This window comes from Pelobates fuscus, chromosome 10 (assembly GCF_036172605.1).
Source record: "Pelobates fuscus isolate aPelFus1 chromosome 10, aPelFus1.pri, whole genome shotgun sequence".
Taxonomy (NCBI): domain Eukaryota; kingdom Metazoa; phylum Chordata; class Amphibia; order Anura; family Pelobatidae; genus Pelobates; species Pelobates fuscus.
The window spans coordinates 108982834-109008681 of NC_086326.1; the positions used below are offsets into that span (position 1 = coordinate 108982834).

The 25848-nt window shown below is 41.2% G+C and overlaps 1 protein-coding gene across 1 annotated transcript in view; it reads left to right on the top strand.

Moving 5' to 3' along the window:
• Positions 1 to 9147: 9147 nt before the first annotated feature.
• SLC43A3 (solute carrier family 43 member 3) overlaps positions 9148 to 25848 on the top strand; it is a 166453-nt gene continuing 149752 nt past the window's right edge. The window contains exons 1-2 of the mRNA XM_063434833.1: positions 9148 to 9239; positions 20706 to 20873. Of these exons, the coding sequence (XP_063290903.1) occupies positions 20708 to 20873 (166 nt within the window). The 5' untranslated portion in view covers positions 9148 to 9239; positions 20706 to 20707. The remainder of the gene's footprint in view (positions 9240 to 20705; positions 20874 to 25848) is intronic.

The following is a 25848-nucleotide window of genomic DNA, read 5'->3' on the forward strand; positions in this document are numbered from 1 at the left end:
AACATCAACTAAACAGGGGCAGGACAGGACAGGACTGTACATGGACTGGGATTACAAAATAAAACAAAACAAGATATAATAGGCAAAACAAGAGGAGACATAACTAAGCACTATATATGAAAAGTATGGGGATTTAGTTACATTATATGATCATACATTGCATAAGCCTGCCACAACGCCAATGTACCCCATATTCGGCAGGTCCTACACTGCCTTATGTTCGCTAAACTAAACCATGCTAAACCACAATAGCACTTACCTGCAAGAAAGGGCAGAGACCTGAAACAAAAGGAAAATGGAAAACAAACAGGTGTGGCAACATAAAACAAACATATAAATGAATCCAGGAGACTGGGAATTCCAGGGACGGAATAATGGAATGAACCCAGAAAACCCAGCATAAGGAACACCAGACATGGAATAGAAAACCAGAAAAAACAAGAAAAACTAAGCAAGGATTGTAAAAAGAGTACTGGATACCAGAAGCCATCACCAGACTGATCCGCAGAACAAGGCATGATGTGACAATGACAAGTCTTTTCGGAAGCTTTAAGGAGAAAGGGAGAAGGGATATGGGATGATAGTTAGAGGAGGAGGACGGTTCAAGAGATGTTTTTTTTTTCAGGATAGGTACTACAGTGGCATGTTTAAGGTCAGCAGGGACAATGCCAGAAGAGAGAGAGCAGTTAAAGGTGTGTGTTAAGGAAGGCGCAAGACAAGGGGAGAGAGATGTGATAAGGTTGAAATAGGATAGGATTGAGCGGGCAAGTGATGGGGCGAGAGGAAAGGAGAAGTGCAGCCACCTCTTTTTCAGAAGCCGGGGAGAAAGTCTGAAGGGTAGGAAAGGCATGATCTACATGTGGTTGAGAAAGAGAAAGGCAGGGTGGAGAGAATTCTTTCCTTAGCTGTTCAATCCTGTTGTTAAAGTAACATGCAAAGTGGCTGTAAGGTTAGTTTGGCGGGTGTCCCCAGCAGGGCAAAAAAGAGAATTAAAAAGGTGTCAAAGAGATGCCTGGGATTGTGGGAGCATGAATTAATGGACTGTGCTATATGAACACAACATGAATCTATAATGGAGAAGTCTGACTGGGTGCAAAACTTTCTCCAGGAGCATTCAGCACAACGGGAGCTCTTTGCAGGTAGCGTGTTGATATAGTATGCCACAGTTGGGGGCATGCCCTCCTCGGGTTGCATGTTTGGAGCAGGGCTGCAGTGTTCAAGGCAAAGGTGAGGGTAGTGTGATATGTGGAGATAGCGAGTGAGGGACAGGAGAGGGAAGGGATGGATAGCAGTTGTGAATCAATATCAGCTGACAGCTGCTGGAGGTCAATAGAATTAAGATTTCTCCTGAGTTGAGCGGTGTTAGGCTGTGTTAAGTGTTAGGGAGGGGGGTGGGTAGAGGTTTGAAGGAGCAGTGAGGTGAGAGAAGAAACCCTAACCACCTTTTTTGTCTTGGGTTGTGGGTAAGTTGAAGACCACCAAAGGATAAAGATTCAGGGGTAGCAGTGTCAGAGGGGGAGAGCCGTGTTAAATCTAGGGAATGAGAGATGAAGAGGTTGTGGACAGCGGTGTGTCTTGTAATATTGCAAACAGAGCGTGCATTCCAGAGGGCATTATTGAAGGAGGAGTTAGTGGAAGAGTAACATGAGATTGTTGTGGTTACTTGAGCAAGTACGTAGTGAGTTGCCGAGATGGGACCTGGGTTTGGAGAGACATCACCAGCTGCTAGGAGCAGAAGGATAGAAAGGAAGAAAAGGTGGGAGAAGGATTTGAAAGTTTTGTAGGAGGGTATGTATATAGAGGATTTAGCAGGAGTTAGAGGAAATAGGCTGGAAAGGTATATGTAGAGTGCATGGGATGAATAGAGAGGAGTAAAGTAATGAAGATGGTGTTGCCAGGGACAGGTGAGCAGAAGGATAGGGATATTTTAGTAATGAGTGAAGTTAGTGTGAAAGTGAAAAATAGAAGGGAGAACATTATTTAGAGAAACTGTGTTTTGTTGTATAGATATGAAGATTATACATATGCATGTATATAATCATACACACTGTGATCCTTGTTTGTAGATAGCACGGTTCTCTAGGGTAAACAACAGGCACAGTCCTTTTATTTTCATATAATTCAGGCACTTTATTTGTAAGTCCACACAGGAGACAGCAGCAAATGAAAACATAAATATAACAGGTTTCCCCTTTAAACAAAAACCTAGCTCGTCTGAGCACTGACTCACTTCAGGTTCCCTATCTCTCAGGGGTTAAACTAGAACAAAACAATATTGGTTTCACCAACCTAGTTCTTTGTCTGCTCTCAGCACTCCCAGTGCTCCAAGTCAGCCTTGACTGCTTCACTTTCTGCACTCCCAGTGCTCCAAGCCAGCCTTGACTGCTTTCCTTTTGCACTCCCAGTACACACAGTCTCCTTGACACTCTCCCACTGGAGAGAACAGCCTCTCTCCTACCTGCTTCCTGGGAGGAAGCCAGCAATCCCCCTTTACCTGCCTAGCAGGGAGGGGTTTATTCCCACTGCTACAGCTGTTTATTTGCAGCTGAGCAGTGGGTTGGAGACAGTCCAAATGCTCCACCCCAGGGGCCCATAACTAAACCTAGCTTTGTGTTGTGCAACACACAAACTACATATACTCCCCCTGGGGTTAAATGGCCTCTCTGCCTTCACTTTATCACAACACATATACCTATAAATGATTAAACCATGATTAAGGGTGCAGTTTTTTTTTAACAGAATGAGTTCAGGTGAGGAGAGGTCTTGCTTGGTGTGTTTTGAAAACCAGCTGATCATCTATAAGTATGGTAATGACCATGGGGTGGGGTGGGGTGGGCAGCCTTCCAGAGATGATACCTCTGCTTAGAAGATTCTGCAGGGCTTGGTTTCTTGTGCGTACTGAGTGTAGTTAATAAATGCTGTTTTTTGGGGCCCAGTCTGAAATATAAAGTCTGGGGTTAGAAAAAAAAAAAAAAAAGAAAGAAACACACCATTATGGGTGGGGAGACAAGGTGATATTGAGGTAATAAGAGATGATCCATCCAATAATACATACATATTCACTGACACACTACGATCCGTACACTCTCACTGACACACACATACACACACATTCATACACATTCACACACAACGTAACCCATACACACTCACTGACAGACTATTAGGGCGGGACATAGGCACCAATGTCAGGGAGATCTTCTTCTCCCCGACAGATGCCACTTTTTTCTTTTCAAATTCTTTTCTTTACATATTTTTACACGAAAAAACAAAAAAGAACACAGACTCCTAATAAGGTGAATGTGTGATGTCTACTAGATATCCAAGAGGCAGGGGGTAACCCTAGTAACTTGAAAACAGAAAAAAAGGTGATCAAGGGTTCAAACAAGTAGACCCTAGATCAAAACTCAGATATAAAATTAGAGACTGGTCTGCATACAATAAAATGAAAAAAAAAATGCTTTATTGAAGAATATTGTAACTACCTGCTATATACAAACACCATATAGTGAATCCCAGAGAGGGGAAACTCATAATGCCAAATAGCCTAACTGAGCCACCTGTAAGAACAATATGTCTAGAGGAGGATACAAAGGGGTACTTTAGGGATGATTACAAAGAACCTCCCTAAATATAAGCGAAATGCTAATAGAAGAAAGTCCTGTCAAGCCCCTAAGACATATAAACACACAGTGTGATTGCAAAAATAGAAATCTTTCAAATGAGTATCAGGATGTAGCCAGTATTGCAAAGGTGTTAGCTTAGAGATTGCAACAATTGCAATAAAAAACACGCTTGACTGAATACATACTGGACTGGTAACCTAATACCCTTTAGGAGAGAGGGTTCTGAGTAAAAGTCTGATAGAGTCTAGCTTAACAAATCTAAGCTGCATAATAAACGAAGAAAAAATCTATCTGAAAGCTACAGCTGCAGAGAACTTGTCCTAGATACGTTATAACGCTCAGAGACCGACCGTGAAAAAAACTCGGTAGATACTCAAATAGAGATGCCCCCCTATCCTATCGAATACTGCAACCTAAAGCCTCTTAATAATGGCTGGCAAAATCCCCCCTTGGTAACAAAGAAAAAGTGCTAAATAAAATGTGCATGGTGCAAACAAAAAAATAGCATAATGCCTAACGCGTTTCGGCGCTGCTAGAAGCGCCTTTGTCAAAGGCAGAGTGAACCGTACTGATACCCCGATGTCCTTTTATATGTGTAGGGAGAGCTCCGCTCTCCAATCAATGATGGTGGGCGGGTTCACACCAAAACGAGGCTTGGAACGCAGCGTGCTGAAACGCACCGCTCCACCTCCCACACATCCGCCCATTCAAATGCACCCTCGGCGAAACCCCGCCTGCTAGGGTGTACAATTGAAAAAGTAGCCGATCCTGCATATTAACTCTTTATGTGCCAAAAGGGTGGTATTGAAATGACGCCCTAAATTGCACTTTTAATCCTGATGATAATAACCATTGAGGTAATCATAAGATGTGTAAATAAGCATTTACAAATAATGAGAAAGGCCAATATGAGATGTATTACTGGGCTGGCAATAATGACATTAAAGGGGGCTATTCTGGTTCAGTTGTAGTGTTTAGATTTAACATAAAGAAGCAATATAGGTTATTCATTATAAATGGTGAGACCAAAAAGTTATTAATATTATTATTACTGGTCTAGATATTGATGAATGGGGTAAAGGAAAACCCTTCATTCAGTCCCTTTGGTGACATTGTATCCAGTTTATTTATCCAGAAGCATTCCCTTCTTCTTAGAATCAGATCAAAATTTCCCCCTCTTTTACTCTTCCAGACTCGTTCAATGCCTGCAAATGAGTCATTGTGATGTTGTCTCATATGTCTGGCTACTGAGGTATCTTTCAATGATGTTACCGAGTGGATGTGCTCCATTATCCTTCTCTTGAATGGACGTATGGTCTTTCCCACATACTTCATACCGCAACTGCAGGTTAGGAGATAAACCACACCTGCAGTATTGCAGTTGAAGAATTGTTTTATGGTGATTTGAATTGTACCTGTAGAGTCAGATAGTGTTTTAGAGTCCCTGGCCATAAAACAACATGCGACACATCTGCCGCATTTGTACGTGCCATGTACCGTAAGCCAACTTCCCTTATTTTTATTTAAAGGTTGTAAATGGCTTGGGACAAGCATCTCTTTCAGATTCTTTCCTCTCCTAGCCGTGATTGATGCTGTGGGGGATAGTACATTTTTTAGATGGGGTTCTTGGGTAAGGAGGGGCCAAAACCTGCCCATAATTTTCTTTGCCACATCCCATCCCGCATCATATTTGGCTATACAGCGTATCATTTTTGTAGTGTTTGGTTTCGGGGTGTCATCAAGAAGTTTTTCCCTATCATTTAATAATGCCCGTTGATAGGCTTGTTTCAAACATCTTCCCGGGTATCCCCTCTCCTTGAACCTCACTCTAAGGTCTTTTGCCTTTATTTTAAAGTCCTCTACAGAGGAACAGTTCCGTCTCAGTCTTAAGTATTGTCCTACCGGAATACCACGTTTGAGTGTGTTTGGATGAAAACTTTCCCACTTTAACATACTGTTGGTAGATGTGGGTTTCCGATAGAGAGTGGTGATGATTTCACCGTTGTCTGATATGGTGAGTGTGCAGTCCAAGAAATTCAAAGAGGGGTTGCCAATCTCTGAGGTAAATTTAAGATTAAGAGTATTAATAATAAGATTATTCACAAATTCTAAAAAGAGTTCCCCTGTTCCAGTCCAAATTATTAGTATATCATCTACGAACCGTTTCCATAGGAAGACCTTGTCCCTATATCGTGAAAACGCTTCGGAACTTACAACTTCATTTTCCCACCATCCCAGGTGCAGGTTGGCATACGACGGGGCACAAGATGTCCCCATCGCTGTACCCTGCACCTGGTGGTAGAATCTATTCTGAAAGAGGAAAAAATTATGAGTAAGTACAAACCTCAGGAGGTCTATGACAAAGGTGGTATGTGGCAGATGTTCCATCCCTCTAGATGCCAGAAACAAACCTACATTGTTAATACCGGTCGTATGAGGTATCGAGGAATATAACGCTTCTACGTCTAAGCTGCAAAGGGTTGCTCCTGGTGGTACTTTGATACCTCTCAGGCATCTCAGTGTGTCCTTGGTATCTTTAAGATACGATTTCAGGTTCTCCACATATGGTCCTGACACTATCGGGCGTGCTGTTAAGACTTCACACTGCTTGTGTACCTTAGGAAGGCAATAAAAGGTGGAAATAGTCGGATCCTTCACAAAGATGCATGCATATTCATCCTTGGTTAGGACGCCCAGATCAAATGCATTATCCAGCAGGGACTTATATTCACTCTGATATTTTTGGGAAGGGTCTCCTGGTAGCATTTTATACGTGTTTTTATCGTGGAGAATATTTTCAGCCATTTGGATGTAGTGTTGTCGGTTCATTACTACCACATTACCCCCTTTATCAGCCGGTTTAATTATAATACTCTCATCAGCTCTTAGGCCATTCAGTGCTTTCCATTCAGCTTTGGTTAAATTCCCCTTTGGTTGTATGGTTAGGGCATTGGTGTTTATCTGTTTGATAAGGTTAGTGGTAGATTCAACAAACACATCTATGTTCTTGAACTCACAGAAATTTGGAGTGAAGGTACTTTTAGAACGGAAATCCGTATACGGACCACTCACACTAGTGTCATTCTGCTCCAATAGGGACACCAGGTCCTGTAAACACTGATACTCTCTGAGATTAAAGCCCAACTCTTTTGCTTTCTTCTCTTCTCTAATTTGGAAGAATTTATGAAGGGCCAATCTCCTCCCGAATAGGTTGATATCCTTTACCCATTCAAAGTGGTCAAAGGGAGGGATTGGTACAAATGTTAGACCCATTAGTAGAACCCTATTCTGAGTGGGATTAAGCGGTATATCGGACAGATTGATCACTTTCATCTGGCCCCCTAATATCTTCTGCGGGCCCTCCCCCTGTTGCGGGTTGTCCTTTGTTGGCTCTGTGGTTCCCCCTCTCGGGGGTTTCCCCCTAAAAAAGCAACACCTTTCTTAAGGAATTTTTAAACAAATTTAAACATAAACATCATATATAATAATGAAAGAAAATTAAAGAGTAACAAAAATACAAAAAACAACTTGTGTGGTCACTTTTGAATTTTCACTTTAGCCCCATCCCCTTTCAATTCTAATAGTTTTCTAGACGATCCTTTGGCTTGTCTTTATATTAAACATGCAGTATTTGTTTACTTTACTTTTTGTGGCAGTTTATTTTGTTAACATCTCAGTGACCAATCCATTTGAGTAGATGGATTGTCCATACATTAATATTTAGTGTAATTAGTGGTTTATTCACTTTGGCATGTCTGGACCGTTACCCTTTGTGGAATTACTGTAGCGTGCTCTGTATCTGCTAACATAATTCTCCATGGCTAACTTGAACTAGATACAAATACTCAACATATATTTTAGACCCGAAAGCAAATGTCTAAACCTAGAGTTCTATTTTTTTGCCTGAATTTTCAATAATTGTAATAGAAGTCTGGGCAAATCCTGTTGACTTCAACAGCATATATAGTAATCACTATCTAATTTCCAGCCTACTCGGATAACATTTTAAATTCCCACTCTGTTTGCAATATAGTGTCACAGCTTACTTATCACTTCACTGTTTGTTTATTTACTTTTTTTCTTGTATGTTTTGGGAAATAGCTAATAAAAGTGATTTTTTTTATCAAGGCATTTTCTCTGAAGTTCTGACCCTTTTTATAGTTTTACTTTATCTGCAACTATATTGGGTTAGGGGTTAGGCCCATTTTCTTGCCAACGTTGACTAAATATTTTTCACTAAATTTCTGGTTTCAAATAAAGTGTTTATTAGTTTAGTAACTTACATTGGGGAGAGCACATGAGCACTCCTAGCAACATAACCACTACATCATGCTGTAGTGTTTATGGTTCTTATATTGTTCTTTTAAGTTAGATAGGAACAATTGACTTACTATGTATTCTTCAAATGTTTATGCTTCCCATCAAATGGTTTGTTTCTTCAATAAAAGCTTTCTTCATTTCCAAACTGAGACAGTTATAGATTTAGAAGAACACTTGAAGCAGCATATCCACAAGTATATGCTAGGACTCCACAACATATGCCCTACCTCTGGGATTTTCCTTAGGGAGAATTGGGTTACCTCCACAGAGCTAAGCAAGTTCATGCAATACAGGGCTCATTGGCTGAGAGTGTTAGGTAAATGCTCTCAACCAGTGAAAACAGTCCTGAATCAGCCCTGTTTAATTCTATGGAAAATCTAGGCAACCCAGGTAAGTTGTCAAACCGCTCTAAAACCGTTTTACCAAATACATTGGGGCAAGGCAATTCTGGTACCATAAATACTGCTGCGGGCTGTCATCATTATGACGCTTGGAGTGTTCTTTCAAACATATCAGCCCAGCCAATGAAACAAATGTTGATCCATTCTCTCTTTCTGACTGCATGCAAAGTAAAAACACAGGTTTCCTTTCTATGTAGTGAGAATATAGCACAGAAAAAAATAAAAAAAAGACCACACACTCTACCCCTAACATAGCGCTAGGGTAACTGTCCAGTTAGGCCCACTGGGTTCATAGCGTGTACTTATGGGGGTGCCAAAACTGTGAGGGCTTCCAGTGCACCGTGTATGATGGTCACTATTCCATTGCACCATTTCCTTCAGTTAGCTGATTAGGGTCTTAATTTACATTTTGTGATGACTAGTGAAACATCAGGCTGACATCACTTGGTAAGTTGTCCTCTGGATGCATGAACAAATGTTTTAGTTTCAGACATACTTGTAAGCATTGTGTAAAGAGGATGTGGGACCTACCTATGCTACCACACTTCTATAGAATCTGCAAATTGGAACACACACAGTATGGGTATGGCAGTGTCTTAATTAACATCACTTTGTATCCCCTTTATCTTACTGCAAGGGACATTTATTAAAAACAAGGGCAACAAAGGCCAGCTAAACAACAACAGCATTAAGTCTATTGAGTCAAATAACCTACGCTTGCTTTTTAGTTGCGTGTCTACAAGGGAGACCTCTGTGGGTGGGAAATGAACAAATTTGCAGCTGTTTCAGAAGAGGAAGGAAGGAGCAGTATATCACATATCACATTTCAGTCACCCTCATCTCGTGAAGATAAAATGAGACGTCAGCTAAAAAAGTTTACAATATAAATAAGGTAAGAAAGTTATTACAGGAAACCACAGAGCAGTCAAAAAAAGAAAAAGAGGTAAGAAGATAAAATGTGTCTGGCTGGATAATCAGTTTTAGAGGTTTTAACATATAAAGCAGGAAAGAGAGAGTTTTGATACGAGAAAAACAACAGTACTAGAAAAGGAACTAGTACAGAATGGCACTTATTTAGTAAACCAGGTATTATAGAGAATTAACACAGAAACTTCAAATTTTAGTTGAAAAAGCTACAGTGGAAACATGTTCCTATTCCTCTATTATGGACTAAAATGTGCAAGTCCTATTAAACACTCTATTATACCTGGTTTAACCCCTTCAGGACAGAGTCAATAGTGCACGTTCTGATCAAAACAAAACGTAAACAAAAACTGGAATTTGCGCTATATGTCTGTTCAATTGTAATTCACCTCTTTCAAATTATATGCACCCACACTTATTATATATAATTTTGTTCAGGAGAAACAGGGCTTTAATCTATCATTAACTATTCATATATGGAACATAATTTATTATGAATAAAATTAAAAAAAATGTGAGAAAATAAGATTTTTTTTTTAAATTTGCATTTCCGTCTGCCATTTTAACTGTGAATGGCATAATACTGTTAGGTTTTACTGCACAAAAATGCACATATTTGTAATCAGCGATGTCTCACGAGTACCAGGAATGAGAATTACCCCCATAATGGCATAGCATTTGAAAAAGTAGACAAGCCAAGAAATTTAAAGTGGGGTATGTTTAGTCATTTTTAGTAGCCACTTAGTCACAAACACTGGCCAAAGTTAGCGTTCATATTTGTTTTTGTGTGAAAAAAGCAAAAAAAGAATATTTGGCTAGTGTTTGTGACTAAGTGGCTACTAAGAAAGACTGGACATACCCCACTTGCAATACCTCGGGTTGTCTACTTTTGCAAATGGTATGCCATCATGGGGGGAATTCTCATTCCTGGGCTACCATACGCTCTCAAAGGCAACATAACCAATCTGGCAAATTTCAATGTGGAAAAAAATGAAATGCAAGCCTTATATGTGACTCTCTAACTTTCCAAAACACCATAAAACCTGTACATGGGGGGTACTGGTATTCTCGGGAGACTTCACTAAACACAAATATTAGTGTTTTTAAACAGTAAAACATATTACAACAATAATATAGACCATAAAAGTGCCGTTCGCTTGTAAAAAATTTGAAAAACGTTTACTTAAAATATCATCATTGTAATACAATTTACCAGTTTGAAACACTAATATTTGAGTTCAGCAAAGTCTCCCGAGTAAAACAGTACCCCCTATGTACAGGTTTTATGGTGTCTTGGAGAGTTACAGGGTCAAATATAGTGCTTGCGAATTAAATTATCTGCACTTTCTCTCTGTGTTGTCAGGCATGTCAATCAAATTTTAATTAATCAAATCACATAATTACGTTAAAAGATGATTTAAATATACACGTAGAATTTTAATATATATGCATTTATAGGTATTTAAATTCTACGTGTATACTAATGTCATCTTTTATGTAATTATATGTATTTATCTATATATATATATATTTGCGGTTATTTGCATTTTATATATAGATAGATATATATAGAATGTCATTCTAAGTGTATTTTGTTACTGATATATATATATATATATTAATAACAAAATACAGTTAGAATGAAATTACATATGCATATATAATTTATATTAAATTTTGTTTCAATATTTTATTTATTTATTTTTATTATTTTATTTATTTATTATTTTAATTATACATATTTATATATAATATATATGTACATCTATTATATATATATAATATATATACATATTATATATATGTAACGTCATTCTAAGTGTATTTTAATATTAATATATATACTTATATTAATATTAAAATACACTTTGTATGACGTACATATATATAATATGTATATATATTATATATATATATAATATATATACAGGGAGTGCAGAATTATTAGGCAAATTAGTATTTTGACCACATCATCCTCTTTATGCATGTTGTCTTACTCCAAACTGTATAGGCTCGAAAGCCTACTACCAATTAAGCATATTAGGTGATGTGCATCTCTGTAATGAGAAGGGGTGTGGTCTAATGACATCAACACCCTATATCAGGTGTGCATAATTATTAGGCAACTTCCTTTCCTTTGGCAAAATGGGTCAAAAGAAGGACTTGACAGGCTCAGAAAAGTCAAAAATAGTGAGATATCTTGCAGAGGGATGCAGCACTCTTAAAATTGCAAAGCTTCTGAAGCGTGATCATCGAACAATCAAGCGTTTCATTCAAAATAGTCAACAGGGTCGCAAGAAGCGTGTGGAAACACCAAGGCGCAAAATAACTGCCCATGAACTGAGAAAAGTCAAGCGTGCAGCTGCCAAGATGCCACTTGCCACCAGTTTGGCCATATTTCAGAGCTGCAACATCACTGGAGTGCCCAAAAGCACAAGGTGTGCAATACTCAGAGACATGGCCAAGGTAAGAAAGGCTGAAAGACGACCACCACTGAACAAGACACACAAGCTGCAACGTCAAGACTGGGCCAAGAAATATCTCAAGACTAAGTTTTCTAAGGTTTTATGGACTGATGAAATGAGAGTGAGTCTTGATGGGCCAGATGGATGTGCCCGTGGCTGGATTGGTAAAGGGCAGAGAGCTCCAGTCCGACTCAGACGCCAGCAAGGTGGAGGTGGAGTACTGGTTTGGGCTGGTATCACCAAAGATGAGCTTGTGGGGCCTTTTCGGGTTGAGGATGGAGTCAAGCTCAACTCCCAGTCCTACTGCCAGTTTCTGGAAGACACCTTCTTCAAGCAGTGGTACAGGAAGCAGTCTGCATCCTTCAAGAAAAACATGATTTTCATGCAGGACAATGCTCCATCACACGCGTCCAAGTACTCCACATCGTGGCTGGCAAGAAAGGGTATAAAAGAAGAAAATCTAATGACATGGCCTCCTTGTTCACCTGATCTGAACCCCATTGAGAACCTGTGGTCCATCATCAAATGTGAGATTTACAAGGAGGGAAAACAGTACACCTCTCTGAACAGTGTCTGGGAGGCTATGGTTGCTGCTGCACGCAATGTTGATGGTGAACAGATCAAAACACTGACAGAATCCATGGATGGCAGGCTTTTGAGTGTCCTTGCAAAGAAAGGTGGCTATATTGGTCACTGATTTGTTTTTGTTTTGTTTTTGAATGTCAGAAATGTATATTTGTGAATGTTGAGATGTTATATTGGTTTCACTGGTAAAAATAAATAATTGAAATGGGTATATATTTGTTTTTTGTTAAGTTGCCTAATAATTATGCACAGTAATAGTCACCTGCACACATATCCCCCTAAAATAGCTATAACTAAAAACAAACTAAAAACTACTTCCAAAAATATTCAGCTTTGATATTAATGAGTTTTTTTGGGTTCATTGAGAACATGGTTGTTGTTCAATAATAAAATTAATCCTCAAAAATACAACTTGCCTAATAATTCTGCACTCCCTGTACATATTATACATATATAAAAATATATTTAATTTATTTTTAAACATGTTTATTTTTTTTTTTTTATTCTTCCTACCAGCAGGGGGACTGTCTGATATTTCAGACAGTCCCCCTGCTGGCAGATCCATAGCCAGCTATAGGGGGCCATGTGATCGCTCTTTGAGAGCGATCACATGGCCCCCGGGGGCCTCATTTGCCGGAGGGGGGCTGCCTGGGCTGTCAGGCAGCCCCCCAGAAGAGGATCGCGGCGGAGGTAAGTACAACTCACCTCAATCTCTAAATTGAACTTTAATCACATACAGGAGGCTCTTGCAGGGTCTAGCAAGCTATTGACATAGCAGGGGATAAGAAAATCTTAATTAAACAGAACTTGCAATAAAGAAAGCCTAAATAGGGCTCTCTTTACAGGAAGTGTTTATGGAAGGCTGTGCAAGTCACATGCAGGAAGTTGTGACTAGGGTTCATAAACATAGGGATTTAACTCCTAAATGGCAGAGGATTGAGCAGTGAGGCTGCAGGGGCATGTTCTATACACCAAAACTGCTTCATTAAGCTAAATATTGAAAGAATATGGACTATTAAATGGGCACTCTAGACACCTAAACAACTTTTTGCAAATATAAAAGTGCAGATTTTAAAACAATTGGCACTTTTATAAATTAATTTTGTTATACCTCCATGCCTGTCAGTAAGACAAAATTTCCGGTAACTTCCTGGGTGTTTAGCTCAGTGGACCTACATGTAAGAGGTAGGTAATTGCTCAGAGCACCTGTCTTACAAAGAAAATTGGACATCCACAGAAACTCTGAGCTGAGTTAAAAAGGAAGGGCTTGCAAAGTCTTCAAACAGGAAATCTGAAGCTTATGCTAGCTGATGTAAAGGAACACTAGTCACCAGAACCATTACAGCTTAATTTAGTGGTTCTGGTGTCTATAGCCTGTCCCTCCAGGCTTTTAAATGTAAACACTGCCTTTTCATTGATAAGAAGCTGTAGTGGGTGCAGCGGTTAATAAAGGCTTTAGTATGGGCATGTGGTTGTAGAGGCTTTAGTTGGTGCATGAGTTTTTTAAAACCTTTTTGTTTATGGGGCAGTAGGGGCTTTAATGAGTACTGGGGGTAATACTAGCTGTAGTGGCTGCAGGGGTGATAGAGGCTATTGTGGGTGTAGGGGGATTAAGAACTTTAATAGGTGTATTGGGGTGTAGTTGTTGCAGGGGGATAGAAGTTCTAGTGGGTACCAGTGGATAGAGGCTATAGTGGATGCAGGGGTAAGAGGCACTTTATTTAATACAGGGGATATTAGTACGGGAGGCATAGGGGCATGTAGTGGATGCAAGTGGTATAGTGGGTAAATGGGGCAATATAGGCTGTAGTGGGTGCAGTGGTAAGGTGTTTTAGTGGGTGCAGGGGGGCAAATGAGTTGTAGTGATTGCAGTGAGTAATATGAGCTTTAGTGGGTGCAGAGCATATTACGGAATTAGGGGGTACATGGGGGAGGATAGGAACTGGTGTGGGGCAGGGGAATATGGGTTTCAGTGGATGCAGGGGTATTAGGGATTTTATGGGTGGTATAATTAATGGGGGAAGTGGTAGTAGATGTGGGGGGGCAGTGGGAAGGGGCTGTAGTGGTTATTGATGCATAGTGGCTGTAGTGGGCACAGGGGGCATAAGGGTTGTAATGGGTGCAGGGGTTAATTAGGGTTATAGTGGGTGCAGGGGGAATAGGGGACAAACGGGCTGTAGTGGGTGCATTGGGCATAATGGTTTTAGTGGATGCGTGGGTTATTAGAGACTTTAGTGGATGCATGGGAATAGGGGCTGCAGTGGGTGAAGGAGGATAAAGGCTGGTGTGGGGCAGATGGATCATAGTAGCTGTAGTGGGTGCAGGGGGAAGAGAGGCTCTAGTGGGTACAGAGGGTAATATGGGCTTTAGTGGGTTCTGGAGGTGATGTGGTCTGTAGTGGGTGTATAGGAAATAATGGCATTAGTGGGTGCATGGAGAGTAGGGGATCTAGTATGTGCAGGATGTAATAGGCCAGGAATGCTGAAAAGGTAGATGTTTTTAAACTACAGAGTAGATGCTTTGCCATTCTAAAAGATTCCAAATGTGTGCAAAGTATCATGGGAATAGTTCTACAAAGTCTACCTTCTGTAATATGGGTTACTGGGTTCAGTGGGGAAATAGCTTTAGTGGGTGCAGGGGAGATAGGGGATGTAGTGGGTGTAGGAGGATAAGGGTTGGTGTAGGGTGTGGGAATAGAGGCTTTAGTGTATTCAGGAGATAGAAGGGCTTTAGTGGGAATAGGGGACATAGGGGCTGTAATAGGTGTATGAGGCTTTAGTGTATTAGGGATTTAGTAGGTGCAGAGGGGTAATAAGGGCTGTAGTGAGTGCAGGGGGATAGGAGCTGTAGTGGGTGTGGGAGGAGCAGTGGGAAGTGGCTCTAGTGGGTGCAGGCTGTAATAGTGGCTTTACTAGGTGTTGGGGGTAATATGGCTGTAGTGGAAATAGGGGGCATAGGGGCTGAAGTAATTGTATGGAGCATCATGACTTTTGGTTGGTTGGTTGACTATTGGGTGCATGAGGTATTAAGGGATCTAGTATGTGCAGTATGTAATAAGGGATTTAGTGGGTGCATGGGGGATAGGGGCTGTAGTGGGTGTAGGAGAATATGGAAATTGTGTGGACAGTGGGAACAGGAGCTTTACTGGGTTCAGGGGGTAAAAGGGCTTTAGTGGGTACAGGGGGCAGAGTTACTTTAATGAGTGCATAGGGGCTAGAGGATGTAGTGGGTGCAAGGAGTATAGGGAATGTAGTGAGAGCAGGGGACAACAGTGAGTTAGAGGGGTTATTAGGGGCTGTGATGAGGGGATAGGGGCTGTTATAAGGAGTTAAGGGCAGTGGTGAGGAGCAGCAGCCGTGAAGGGGCAGTAATAGGAGATAGGGGTTATGTGTGTATGTATATGTGTGTGTGTGTATATATATATATGTATATGTATATATATATAATTTTATAATAAATAAAATAAAAAAAACATCAAAAATGTATTCCCCTTCCCTGAGCCTTACATTTTGCCTGGGGAGTACATTAGTGCAAATAGATCCTTCTGACCATTTATAGTAGAAGGTGAGAGACCACCTCCACCGTGGCATCCATGGTGGGGTGGGGCACATGTCTCTGCGAGACATAAACCCCTTTGCTCTATAGTGATGTATAGATGCAATGTAAAGAATAGTTATTCAGCTGTATAAAGTTCCAATGAATTAGGCTAGATCTGACAAAATAATGGACTAGATCTGACAAAATAATGGACTGCTCATACTTGTTCTAGTGAATGCCTATCAACCTAAATAAATACATTTTATCTGTCTTCGGGGTTCCCCAAAAACAATTTTGAATACATCTTTGGGTATTAGAACTAAAAAAAATAAACACTTGATCCATCCTGACCTAATGAAAATCTAATTTTGTCTGAATTTTCTATAAGAGACAACCAGTAACACCTGCAAAAGCTGTGACCCCTGCAAACGTGGGTTGCCAGGAGTTACATGGAGGGGCAGGGGGCGGGGAGGGAATGAAACAAATGGAGGGGCTGGGTGGTGGATGGAATGAGACACATGGAGGGTCTGGGGAGGAGAACCCAATGAAGCAGAGATCTAATCAAGTGAAGGGTTTCTTTATTAATAGTTTAACTTTTTGGGCTAACTAAGCTAGACTTTTACTTCTCAGATTTCTGATACCTATACATTCGCTGTGGGAGGCACTCAATATCAGTGGTTGCACTGGCACTTATTCTCTTTATTTGCTTGTTTACTGGAAAAAAAATTCTTAAAGGAACACTATAGTGTCATAAATACAAACATGTATTCATAACGTTATAGTGCTGGAGTGTTTTGTTCCTTTAGAATAGAGTTAAAATGTATTTTACTTATCTTTTCTCCTTCGCTGCGTTGGTCACACCGGGACTGGTCCCACCTCCATGGCTGAGATAATCAATCTTGACAATCTCAGCAAGAGGCGTACCTAGAGCATTTGTCACCTGGGGCGGGTGGTCTTCCCTCCCCCCCCTCCCCCCCCCTCCTTACCCCTCATCCCCTTAAAAATGGGAGAAAAAAAACAGAAATCTTTTTCAGTGTTTTCAAGAATATTTATTGCACATAGAAAATGTTGCACCCCCCACACATACAAACCCTGCACCGACCCTACACATCAAATTCATACCCCCCCTTCATATAAAAACCCTGCACCCCATCACATACAAATTCTGCCCCCCTACACATCAAATTCATACACCCACCCTACACATAAATCCCCTGCACACCCCGCTTAATAAAAAAATAACCTGCAAACCTCCTTAATAAAAAACCCTGCACACACCCCCTTAATTAAAAAAAAAAAAAAAAACTGCACCCCTCCTTAAAGGGACACTCCAGGCACCCAGACCACTTCTGCCCATTGGAGTGGTCTGGGTGCCAACTCCCACTACCCTTAACCCTGCAAGTGTAATTATTGCAGTTTTTTTTATAAACTGCAATAATTACCTTGCAGGGTTAACTCCACCTCTAGTGGCTGTCTACTAGAGGGCACTTCCTGTGCTAGAGCGTCGCTGGACATCCTCACGCTATGTGGAAAGCATTGGGCATTAGGTCTCCCCGGATTGTTTTCCTGGCACTGGAGTTTCCCGTTAATTAAAAAAAGAACCCTGCATACCTCCCTTAATTAAAAAAAAAAAAAAAAAAACCTGCACCCCCTTAATTAAAAAAAAAACCTGCACACCTCCTTAATAAAAAAAACCTGCACACCCCCCTTAATTACAAAAAACAAAAAACTGCAAACCCTCCCTCACCTTTACATACAATTCTATTTTCTACTCACATTTGATGATGCCTCTGCGCTGACCTGCTCTGCTCCGAGCCTTCGACCACTGGTGCCTCACAGGATAATGGATATTTCCACTCCTTAATGGTGGACAGGTGGCAGCGTTGTCAGCGTACGTTGGCGTGACATCGGCGTCAAGTTGTGCAACGCCGCAAAACTCCCCTCTCCTGCTCCTCCATATTACTGCAGTCAGTGTAGAATAGTGCAGCCAGGCACAGATGCAGCCGCAAAGGCTCCGCGGCGCGCACTATATGAATTGATTGGGTGTGACTCATGACACTGGCAGTCATTGCACCCCCATAGTGAGTGGCATCCGGGGCGGCCCTCTCCTGCCCCCCTTAGAACGCCACTGACTCTGCACCAATCAGCATCTCCTCATAGAGATGCACTGAATTGATGCATCTCTATGGAGAGTGATCAGCATTACACTGAATGTAGGTGCTGCACTGAAAAAGGGAGCACCTCTAGTGGCCTTCTGAGTGACTGCCACCAGAGGTGGTAATAGTCAGCAATGTAAACACTACCTTTTCTTTGAAAAGATAGCGCTTTCATTGCTCAGCCTGCAGGGACATACAATAGACAACAGAATCACTATATTAAGCTGTAATTGTTCTGGTGACTATAATGTCTCATGAAGAATATTAACAAAATTATAAGCATATTTTTTAATAAGATTTATACATTTGCAACATTTTCAGACATAATAAAGTCAGTAAACAAAGCAAGCAAATATTTAGTGACAAAATAAATTAGGTATTTAGCAGCAGAGGTACTGCTCAAATGAACTTACAGTTTAAATAGAAAGTAATTACCCAACAGATAAAAGAGTAATGTACCTTGAAGGCAAAATAGATTCACAGTTATTCAATCCCAGATATACAGTACTAATAGTGTTAGAAGACATGACACAACTAGACTAGATACTTGCAGGACAGGTTGTTTGAGATAAAGGCAGGGGATTGGGATCTCAGAAGTACAATTAATGTAATAACTATGAAAAACGTTCAGTACCTCCATGCAGAGTGTGGTGACACTAAAAAGCAGCACGGACCCAGGAAACACCACTAGTGGCTGTCTGAATGACTGCCACTAGAGTTGTTCCTAGGCATTACATGCTTGCAGGGACAGGCTATAAACATCAGAACAACTACATTAAGCTGTAGTTCTGGGGACTATAGTGTGCCTTTAAAGAAAAGAAAATATTTTTTTTGTGTTCAATAATGAAAGCTTACCGCTTAATTTAGAAATGTATCTTGTCTGAACTGATATTTGTAATCATATACTATTTTAGACCAACACTAAAACGATTATTAACTTCATTAAACTACCATTTAAACCCATTTAAACTAAAAAAATTGTTCAATTAAGCATGATTAGAAAGAGAAGTCCCTTTAAGGGATTTGGTGGTGTGTTATAGGAACCTAAAGGAGTTAACCCTATAAGGCAATAATGAAAAAAAATAAGTGTCTATTGGGCTATGAAAGACCCATAATGCACAATAAGGTCCCTTTAAATAATAAAAATAAATAATAAAAAAAATACAGGGACTATGCAAAAGAAAATAGAAAGAACCAATAAAAAAAAAGCCAATAAGGATTTGTGAGTATTGAGGGAGGGTCAGTAGGGGATCACTTAAGTGAATCAATGTAGATATACAATGAGCAAAAGCTGGAAAAGTGAAAAGAAAAACTGAAACATGCTGTTCACTTTTTAGACAATGTCCAATATATCATAGAGCCCTTGCTATAACAATCCAGAATCAACCCTTATCTGGTAGCAAATATATAAGGACATGTCTAGGTAAAAATTGGAAACAAACAACATCCATGTGATTACCACCACTGGTTGCTGTCACTGACAATAAACTGTCTATACACTAGTACTGACTGCCTAAATAATAATGCTGCTCATCCCACAGGTTGTCCAAGTGCGTTCGTAAGCCTCCTATATACTGCAATCTTCTACCCCTACGGTACCAACAAACCCCCACTCATACACTCAATTCCCTTATACTATAAGGAATAGTCCACTTTTTGCCACTTTGCACTATCACCTATTATGCACGTTAGGGACATCCGTGCTGGGTCAGGCTCCGCACACACTCCTCCCCCGCCGAGTCATCCGGCGGGGGAGACCTATTGCGCATGCGCGGCAATGGCCGCATGCGTATTAGACGGCTTCATAGGAATGCATTATTAAATGGGGGAAATCTGACACTGGAGGTCCATGAGGTCGTCCAGCGTCAGATAGCAGACCAAAAGTCGGTTTAGATTCCGGAAGTGCCCACAGTGGCTGTCTGGCAGACAGCCACAGAGGGCAGACTTAGAGCTGCAATGCCCGGCGCTGGATTAAAGTAAGAAACGGATGGGGTTTTAACCCCTCCACCGCCAAGGGAGGAGGGGGGCCTGAGGGTGGGGGGGACCTAAGGGTTATATAGTGTCAGGAAAATGAGTGTGTTTTCCTAACACTATAGTGATCCTTTAAGTGATCCCCTCATTACCCACAAAGCCTTATTGGCTTTTTATTTATTTTTTATTATTGGTTCTTTCTATTTTCTTTTGCATAGTTCCTGTATTTATAATTGTATTCCATAAACTGTGATTTTTAAAATATTTCTTTTGATTATTTAAAGGGATTTCATTGTGCCTTTTGGGTCCCCTCACAAGGCCCTTTCCCATATCCACTGATCACATTTTTCAAGGGACATAAGCTGCTGTAAGATAGTCCTCATTAACAGACAGATAGATCTGTTGCACTTTAGTATACACTTTACAATGTGGTCTGAATTAATCATGCAAAGTGAGTCATTTTCATGTAATCAAGCTAAATTAAATTTACATTATTTTTAAAAGCATGTATATATCCAGTAACCGAAATTGACTGAGCTGATTTTGTTTGTGCAACTTTGTCAGACGACATTCCTTTCAACTTCTCATTGAAATATTTCCCTGCAGCTATTTCATGTCTCCTCCTATAATGTTCCTCACTCACAAATCTTTACAACTAGATGCCTTTCACTCTACTTTGTTATTACATTCAGATGCCTTATGTATAAAATTTCTCCACAGAGATGCGCTTCCAGCATTTTTTCACTCTTCTCAGCGGCCTGGTAGAATGTATGTTCTTTGCAGGTGTCCTCTTCGGGTGGGCATCTCTTGTATTTGTGCTAAAAAATGAGAAGTATTTTCAGGATCTCTGTCCTTCTCCAGGAAATCAAAGTATTAATGCTACTGACAGTAAGTAACTGTGAAATGATAATTAAATGATCTATTTGTATTCCAGTAACTGAACAAGAAATGTATTGTTTATTATGTGGCTGTGGACCACCGTTATCATGGTTATTTAATAAAGTGAAAATTCAGAGTGAAATCAAAGCGAGTTTAAAATTCAAGACTATATAGTAGCCAAACTAAGGTCATAGCTGATTTAGGGAATGTTTACAATTCATATAGTTTGACTCTAATTTACAATTTACTTTGAATTCTCACCAAAACAATGATAGGAACCCTTGTAGTAACGTGCTTTAATGGCTAACAAAGAAGAATATATACACAGGGTTATTCATTAATCTGTGAATTGTCATGAATTCAAAGTAAATTCAATTTCACAGCCACAGCAGTAATATTTAAAACATTTTTCAAGCTACCTATGTTTTCAGTTCAGCTCCTTTGGCATAGTTTTGAAATTCACGTTAGGGTTTATTTGCTAAACACTGATGTGTAGCATATTAAAATACAAATGGCAAAACTAAGAATAAAATAGCCAAAATATAACCAGGACATAGTTGTAGAACTTTTCATAATTTTCTATTTAAGCTTAAATTGTGCTAAATGGATTTTAATTTGCTACTATTCAGAGTTTAGTGGATAACCCCTTTTGGAATTATTTTGAATTCCTGACAAGTCACATGTTAGTGAATAAACCTATGAGACAGAGGTAAGAGTCAATGAAAAATGGAAAAGGTGAGAATTCAAAGAGAATTTTAAACTTAAGGTCAAAGTAGCAAAATGAAAGAACCATGTGGAATTCTTACTTTAGTAAATAACCTTGTACATTTTATTGTCTTGCGAAAAATTGTACCTAACTGGTAACAGAAAGAAAATAATATTGTCCTGCAAAATACATGTACCATACTTGCAAGATAAAAGCAAAAAAAAAAAAAAATGCTTTATTTGAAAAATGCAAAAAGCCTCTTTGTGGGACTCTTTTCAGATGAATTTTACAGGAATACATATAACATGATGCTAAAAAAAAAAAATATACAAAATGTATTTCATATTTGTGAGTCATTTAAAAAAAAAAATATATATATATATTTTTTTTTTACTAGATAGAGGTCCCTCCACTTCTTTTTTTTTTTTTTAAGTAGTTTTTATTGGTATTTGTAGAGGAGAGGTAGTACGATCCACAGTATCTCCGCTGGTAGACAGGAACAGCATACAATAATCCAGGTAGCGTTATAATAATCCCTTCTTCCCCAAAGAACTAGACGACACATAGGCTGGGAGTCAACTGAGCTTTTATTCACAGGTCACAGTATTTATGCAGTTCCCCATGCAAGGGGTTTCCGGAGTGACTTTGCAGGGGTTGTACAGTAGGGGACTACATGGGGAAATGAGCATACATGAAATTTTCCCATCATGCACTGCTGTACTAGAGGGATACTTCCATACTGTTAATTGGATTATCCCTCTGTACAGCAGAACCTGTCTTTTCACATAAAAATACATAACTTGCACGTTATTCGTGCCATTTAACCGAAAGACATCTGTATAGATGGCTTCCTTCGGGGAACTACCGCTCAGATCCCAGCAAATTAGCCGAATGCCACACAAAACATTGTTTAATACGAACACACAGGAAAGCATACGAATGGACGGTTTGTATGAAAATACCGAAGAACCGGTGGTCCCGAACGGTCTGAAAGTCCAGCGGTGTTCGTAACGTCGAGTAGCCGATTTTAGGTCCAGGCACATGACGACCAAACCGCTGGGCTAAAAAGGATCCAATAGTAAGTGAAACACAAAATATACAAACAAAGTGGGATTAAGTGTGGTGGCAATAAATGCCACAGATCACCTGAGTGGAAACCCCTTACACCACTCTATAAAATACAAACATAAAATACATACAATGTAGGAGATGATTCACACTTCTAGAATGGTTCTGTAATATAAAAAGCAATATAGTGTAATATGCTAATACAATTGTATCAATCGAAATGAGCGTCAGGTACTCACAAGCCTAGAGCCAAATTTCTGCATATGGCTCTCATTGGCAAAAGTCCAAATGTCGGATATTTGGACTTTTGCCAATCGGCAGGACTATATACAGTTACTCTATCTTTTATTTATTTTATCGAAATTTCAATTTTATCCATGTTTTACTCCACATTGGGGAGCAATAAAGTTTTCTCCTGAAAAATTCAAGTCAAGTTGTGGAACCTGGATTATTACCCAACCGGAGCATCATATAAGTGATCTGGGAATAGGAGAGGGACATCCTGAAAAGTCCCACAGCGCTATCCATGAGAGCCATATGCAGAAATTTGGCTCTAGGCTTGTGAGTACCTGACGCTCATTTCGATTGATACAATTGTATTAGCATATTACACTATATTGCTTTTTATATTACAGAACCATTCTAGAAGTGTGAATCATCTCCTACATTGTATGTATTTTATAAAAAGGATCCAAGATGGCCGCCGCCGCGTGGTCTGTATACGAATGGCAGCCACCCTGAGAATCTATTAACAGAGGGTAGATACAATGTTGCAATCTGTAATGGGAGCCACACAACCCCCTGTGTGTGGTCTCCCATTCGGTACTTGGTTCGTTTCACGAACAGTGTTGAAAGTCACTGTACCAAGGAAAGCGAAGACTTGGGTCTTAGTGCGGGGGGTTAATCATTTGGCGGCCATCTTTATTTTAGCAGGCTCTGGCTTCTGCTGACCACTTCCTACCCTGTGCTCTAGATACTGAACTTCTGCCATCCCTATGTGGAACTTACTGGGCTTAAGGGTTAATCCTGCCTCCCTAATCCAGTCTAGTACGGCTCCTATGTGGGTCAGGTGTTCGGTCCAGGAGTGGTTGAAAATTGCTATATCATCCAGATAGGCGCAAGCATACTCCTGGAATCCATCCAATAGCCGATCCACCATCCTCTGAAAGGTAGCCAGAGCGTTTTTCATCCTGAATGGCATGACCTTAAATTGGTACAGGCCAAACAGGGTGATAAACGCCGACTTGGGGATGACGTCCTCGGCTAGGGGAATTTGCCAGTACTCTTTACACAGATCTGTGGTGGTGAGGTACTGGACCTGAGTCATTTTGTCCAGGAGCTCGTCTATCCGGGGCAAAGGGTAGGCATAGGATATAGTTTGTCATTGAGCCTCCGGTAGTCTACACAGAAATGGGTCGTCCCATCCCGTTTCGGAACTAGAACTACTGACGAGGCCCAAGGGCTGTCGGAGTGTTCTATCACTCCTAACTGCAACATTTCCTCAATCTCCTTCAGCATGTGTTCCTTTACTGATTCTGGTATGCAGTAAGGAGGTTGGCAAAGGGGAGCCTGCCCTGGGGTTTCCACCTTGTGGGTGGCCAATGGGGTATACCTGGGGAGGTTAGAGAAGGTGGCTCCTTTTTCCTTAATTAAACCCCGAACTTGTGCCTGCTCCTGGGTACTTAAATGCTCCCTTAACTGTACCTCTCCCAGGTCCCCGTCCTGGCCCTCTTTCTCTAAGAGGTCGGTAAGAGATAAATTATCAAGGTCCTCGGTGGCTGGGGCGCAAATAGCGGTCACCTCTTCAGTGCGCTCGTGGTAGGGCTTCAGCATGTTCACATGGAGCATGCATCTTCCCCCTGTGCCACCGCATGGGCCAATCACATAAGTGGTGTTGGATATCTGCTCTACCACCTTGTATGGACCCTGCCAGGAAGCCTGCAGCTTGTCATTGTGGACGGGCCGTAGGATTAATACCTTTTGCCCGACCTGAAAGCTGCGGTCCCTGGCCCCCCTATCGTACCATCTGCGCTGTCGTTGTTGGGCCGCCTGGAGGTTGTCGCTTACCGTCCGGGTCAGAGCCTCCAAGCATTCCCTAAACTCTAGCACAAATGGGACAATAGGGGTACAATTAGCTGTCACTCGTCCCGCCCAGTGTTCTCGGATTAGATCGAGAATCCTTGTACCTTTCCCTCTATTCCCTCTAGGTGTACCTCCTGCCGATGTCCTTGCCGATTATCGGAGGCGGCTTGGACAAGGTTGACTTTGTGTAAGATACCCAAGGGTTCCTCGATTAGAGATGCTACTATGGGGAATCGGCTTGTGTACTGCTGCTCGGTTGTTGGGTGCTGGGTTGTTCCAGTTTTGTCGGGGCCGGTTGCGGGGACAGTCTAGTTCAGTGATGGCGAACCTATGGCATGCGTGCCACAGGTGGCATGCAGGGCCCTTTCTGTGGGCACGCGGCCATAGGTTCAGCATCAATGCAGAGTAGGCACCTGCCTGCCCGAAACAGCAGGCGCCTACTCTGCTTCTGGGTCGGGAGGCAGGGGGAGGGATCTGTGAATCAGCTTCCCTGTCCTCCCGTGCGATGCTGTGTGGAGCGTTGCCAAGCGTTACCATGGCAATGCTCCACACAGCATCGCGCGGGATGACAGGGGAGCTGATTCACAGATCCCTCCCCCTGCAGTGCTTACCACCACCGGACCACCAGGGATGGCTGTGCCGCCCCCCCTACTTCATAAAAGGTAAGAAGGAGGGAGGTGGGGATACTGACATCCAGCACCCGCACCCCTACCCCCCCAGCAGTACCCCTACCCCCCCCATCAGTACCCCTCCCCCCCCACAGCAGTACCCCTACCGTCAAAGAACTGCTCCATTACCATTAACTGGAACAGATCTTCTAGGGTGGTAACTTGGGTGGCTGCCAACCATCCTTTTGCGGCCCGCTGTAGTCGATGTGCCGACTCTGTGTGCGTGTCTTTGGTTAGTTTCTTAATGTCCCGAAACTTTAGCCGGTATGCCTCCGAGGTAATAGCATACCTGGCTAGAATAGCTTGTTTTACTTTGGGGTAATCCCTGATGTCTTCGTCTGGCACGGCCCGTTACGCCTCTGCTGCATGGCCGGACAGTTTCCCGGTCAGTAGGGGTACCTGATCTGCCGAGCTGATGTCGTGTAGTTTGCACAACCTCTCGAAATCCTGCAAGTAGTCA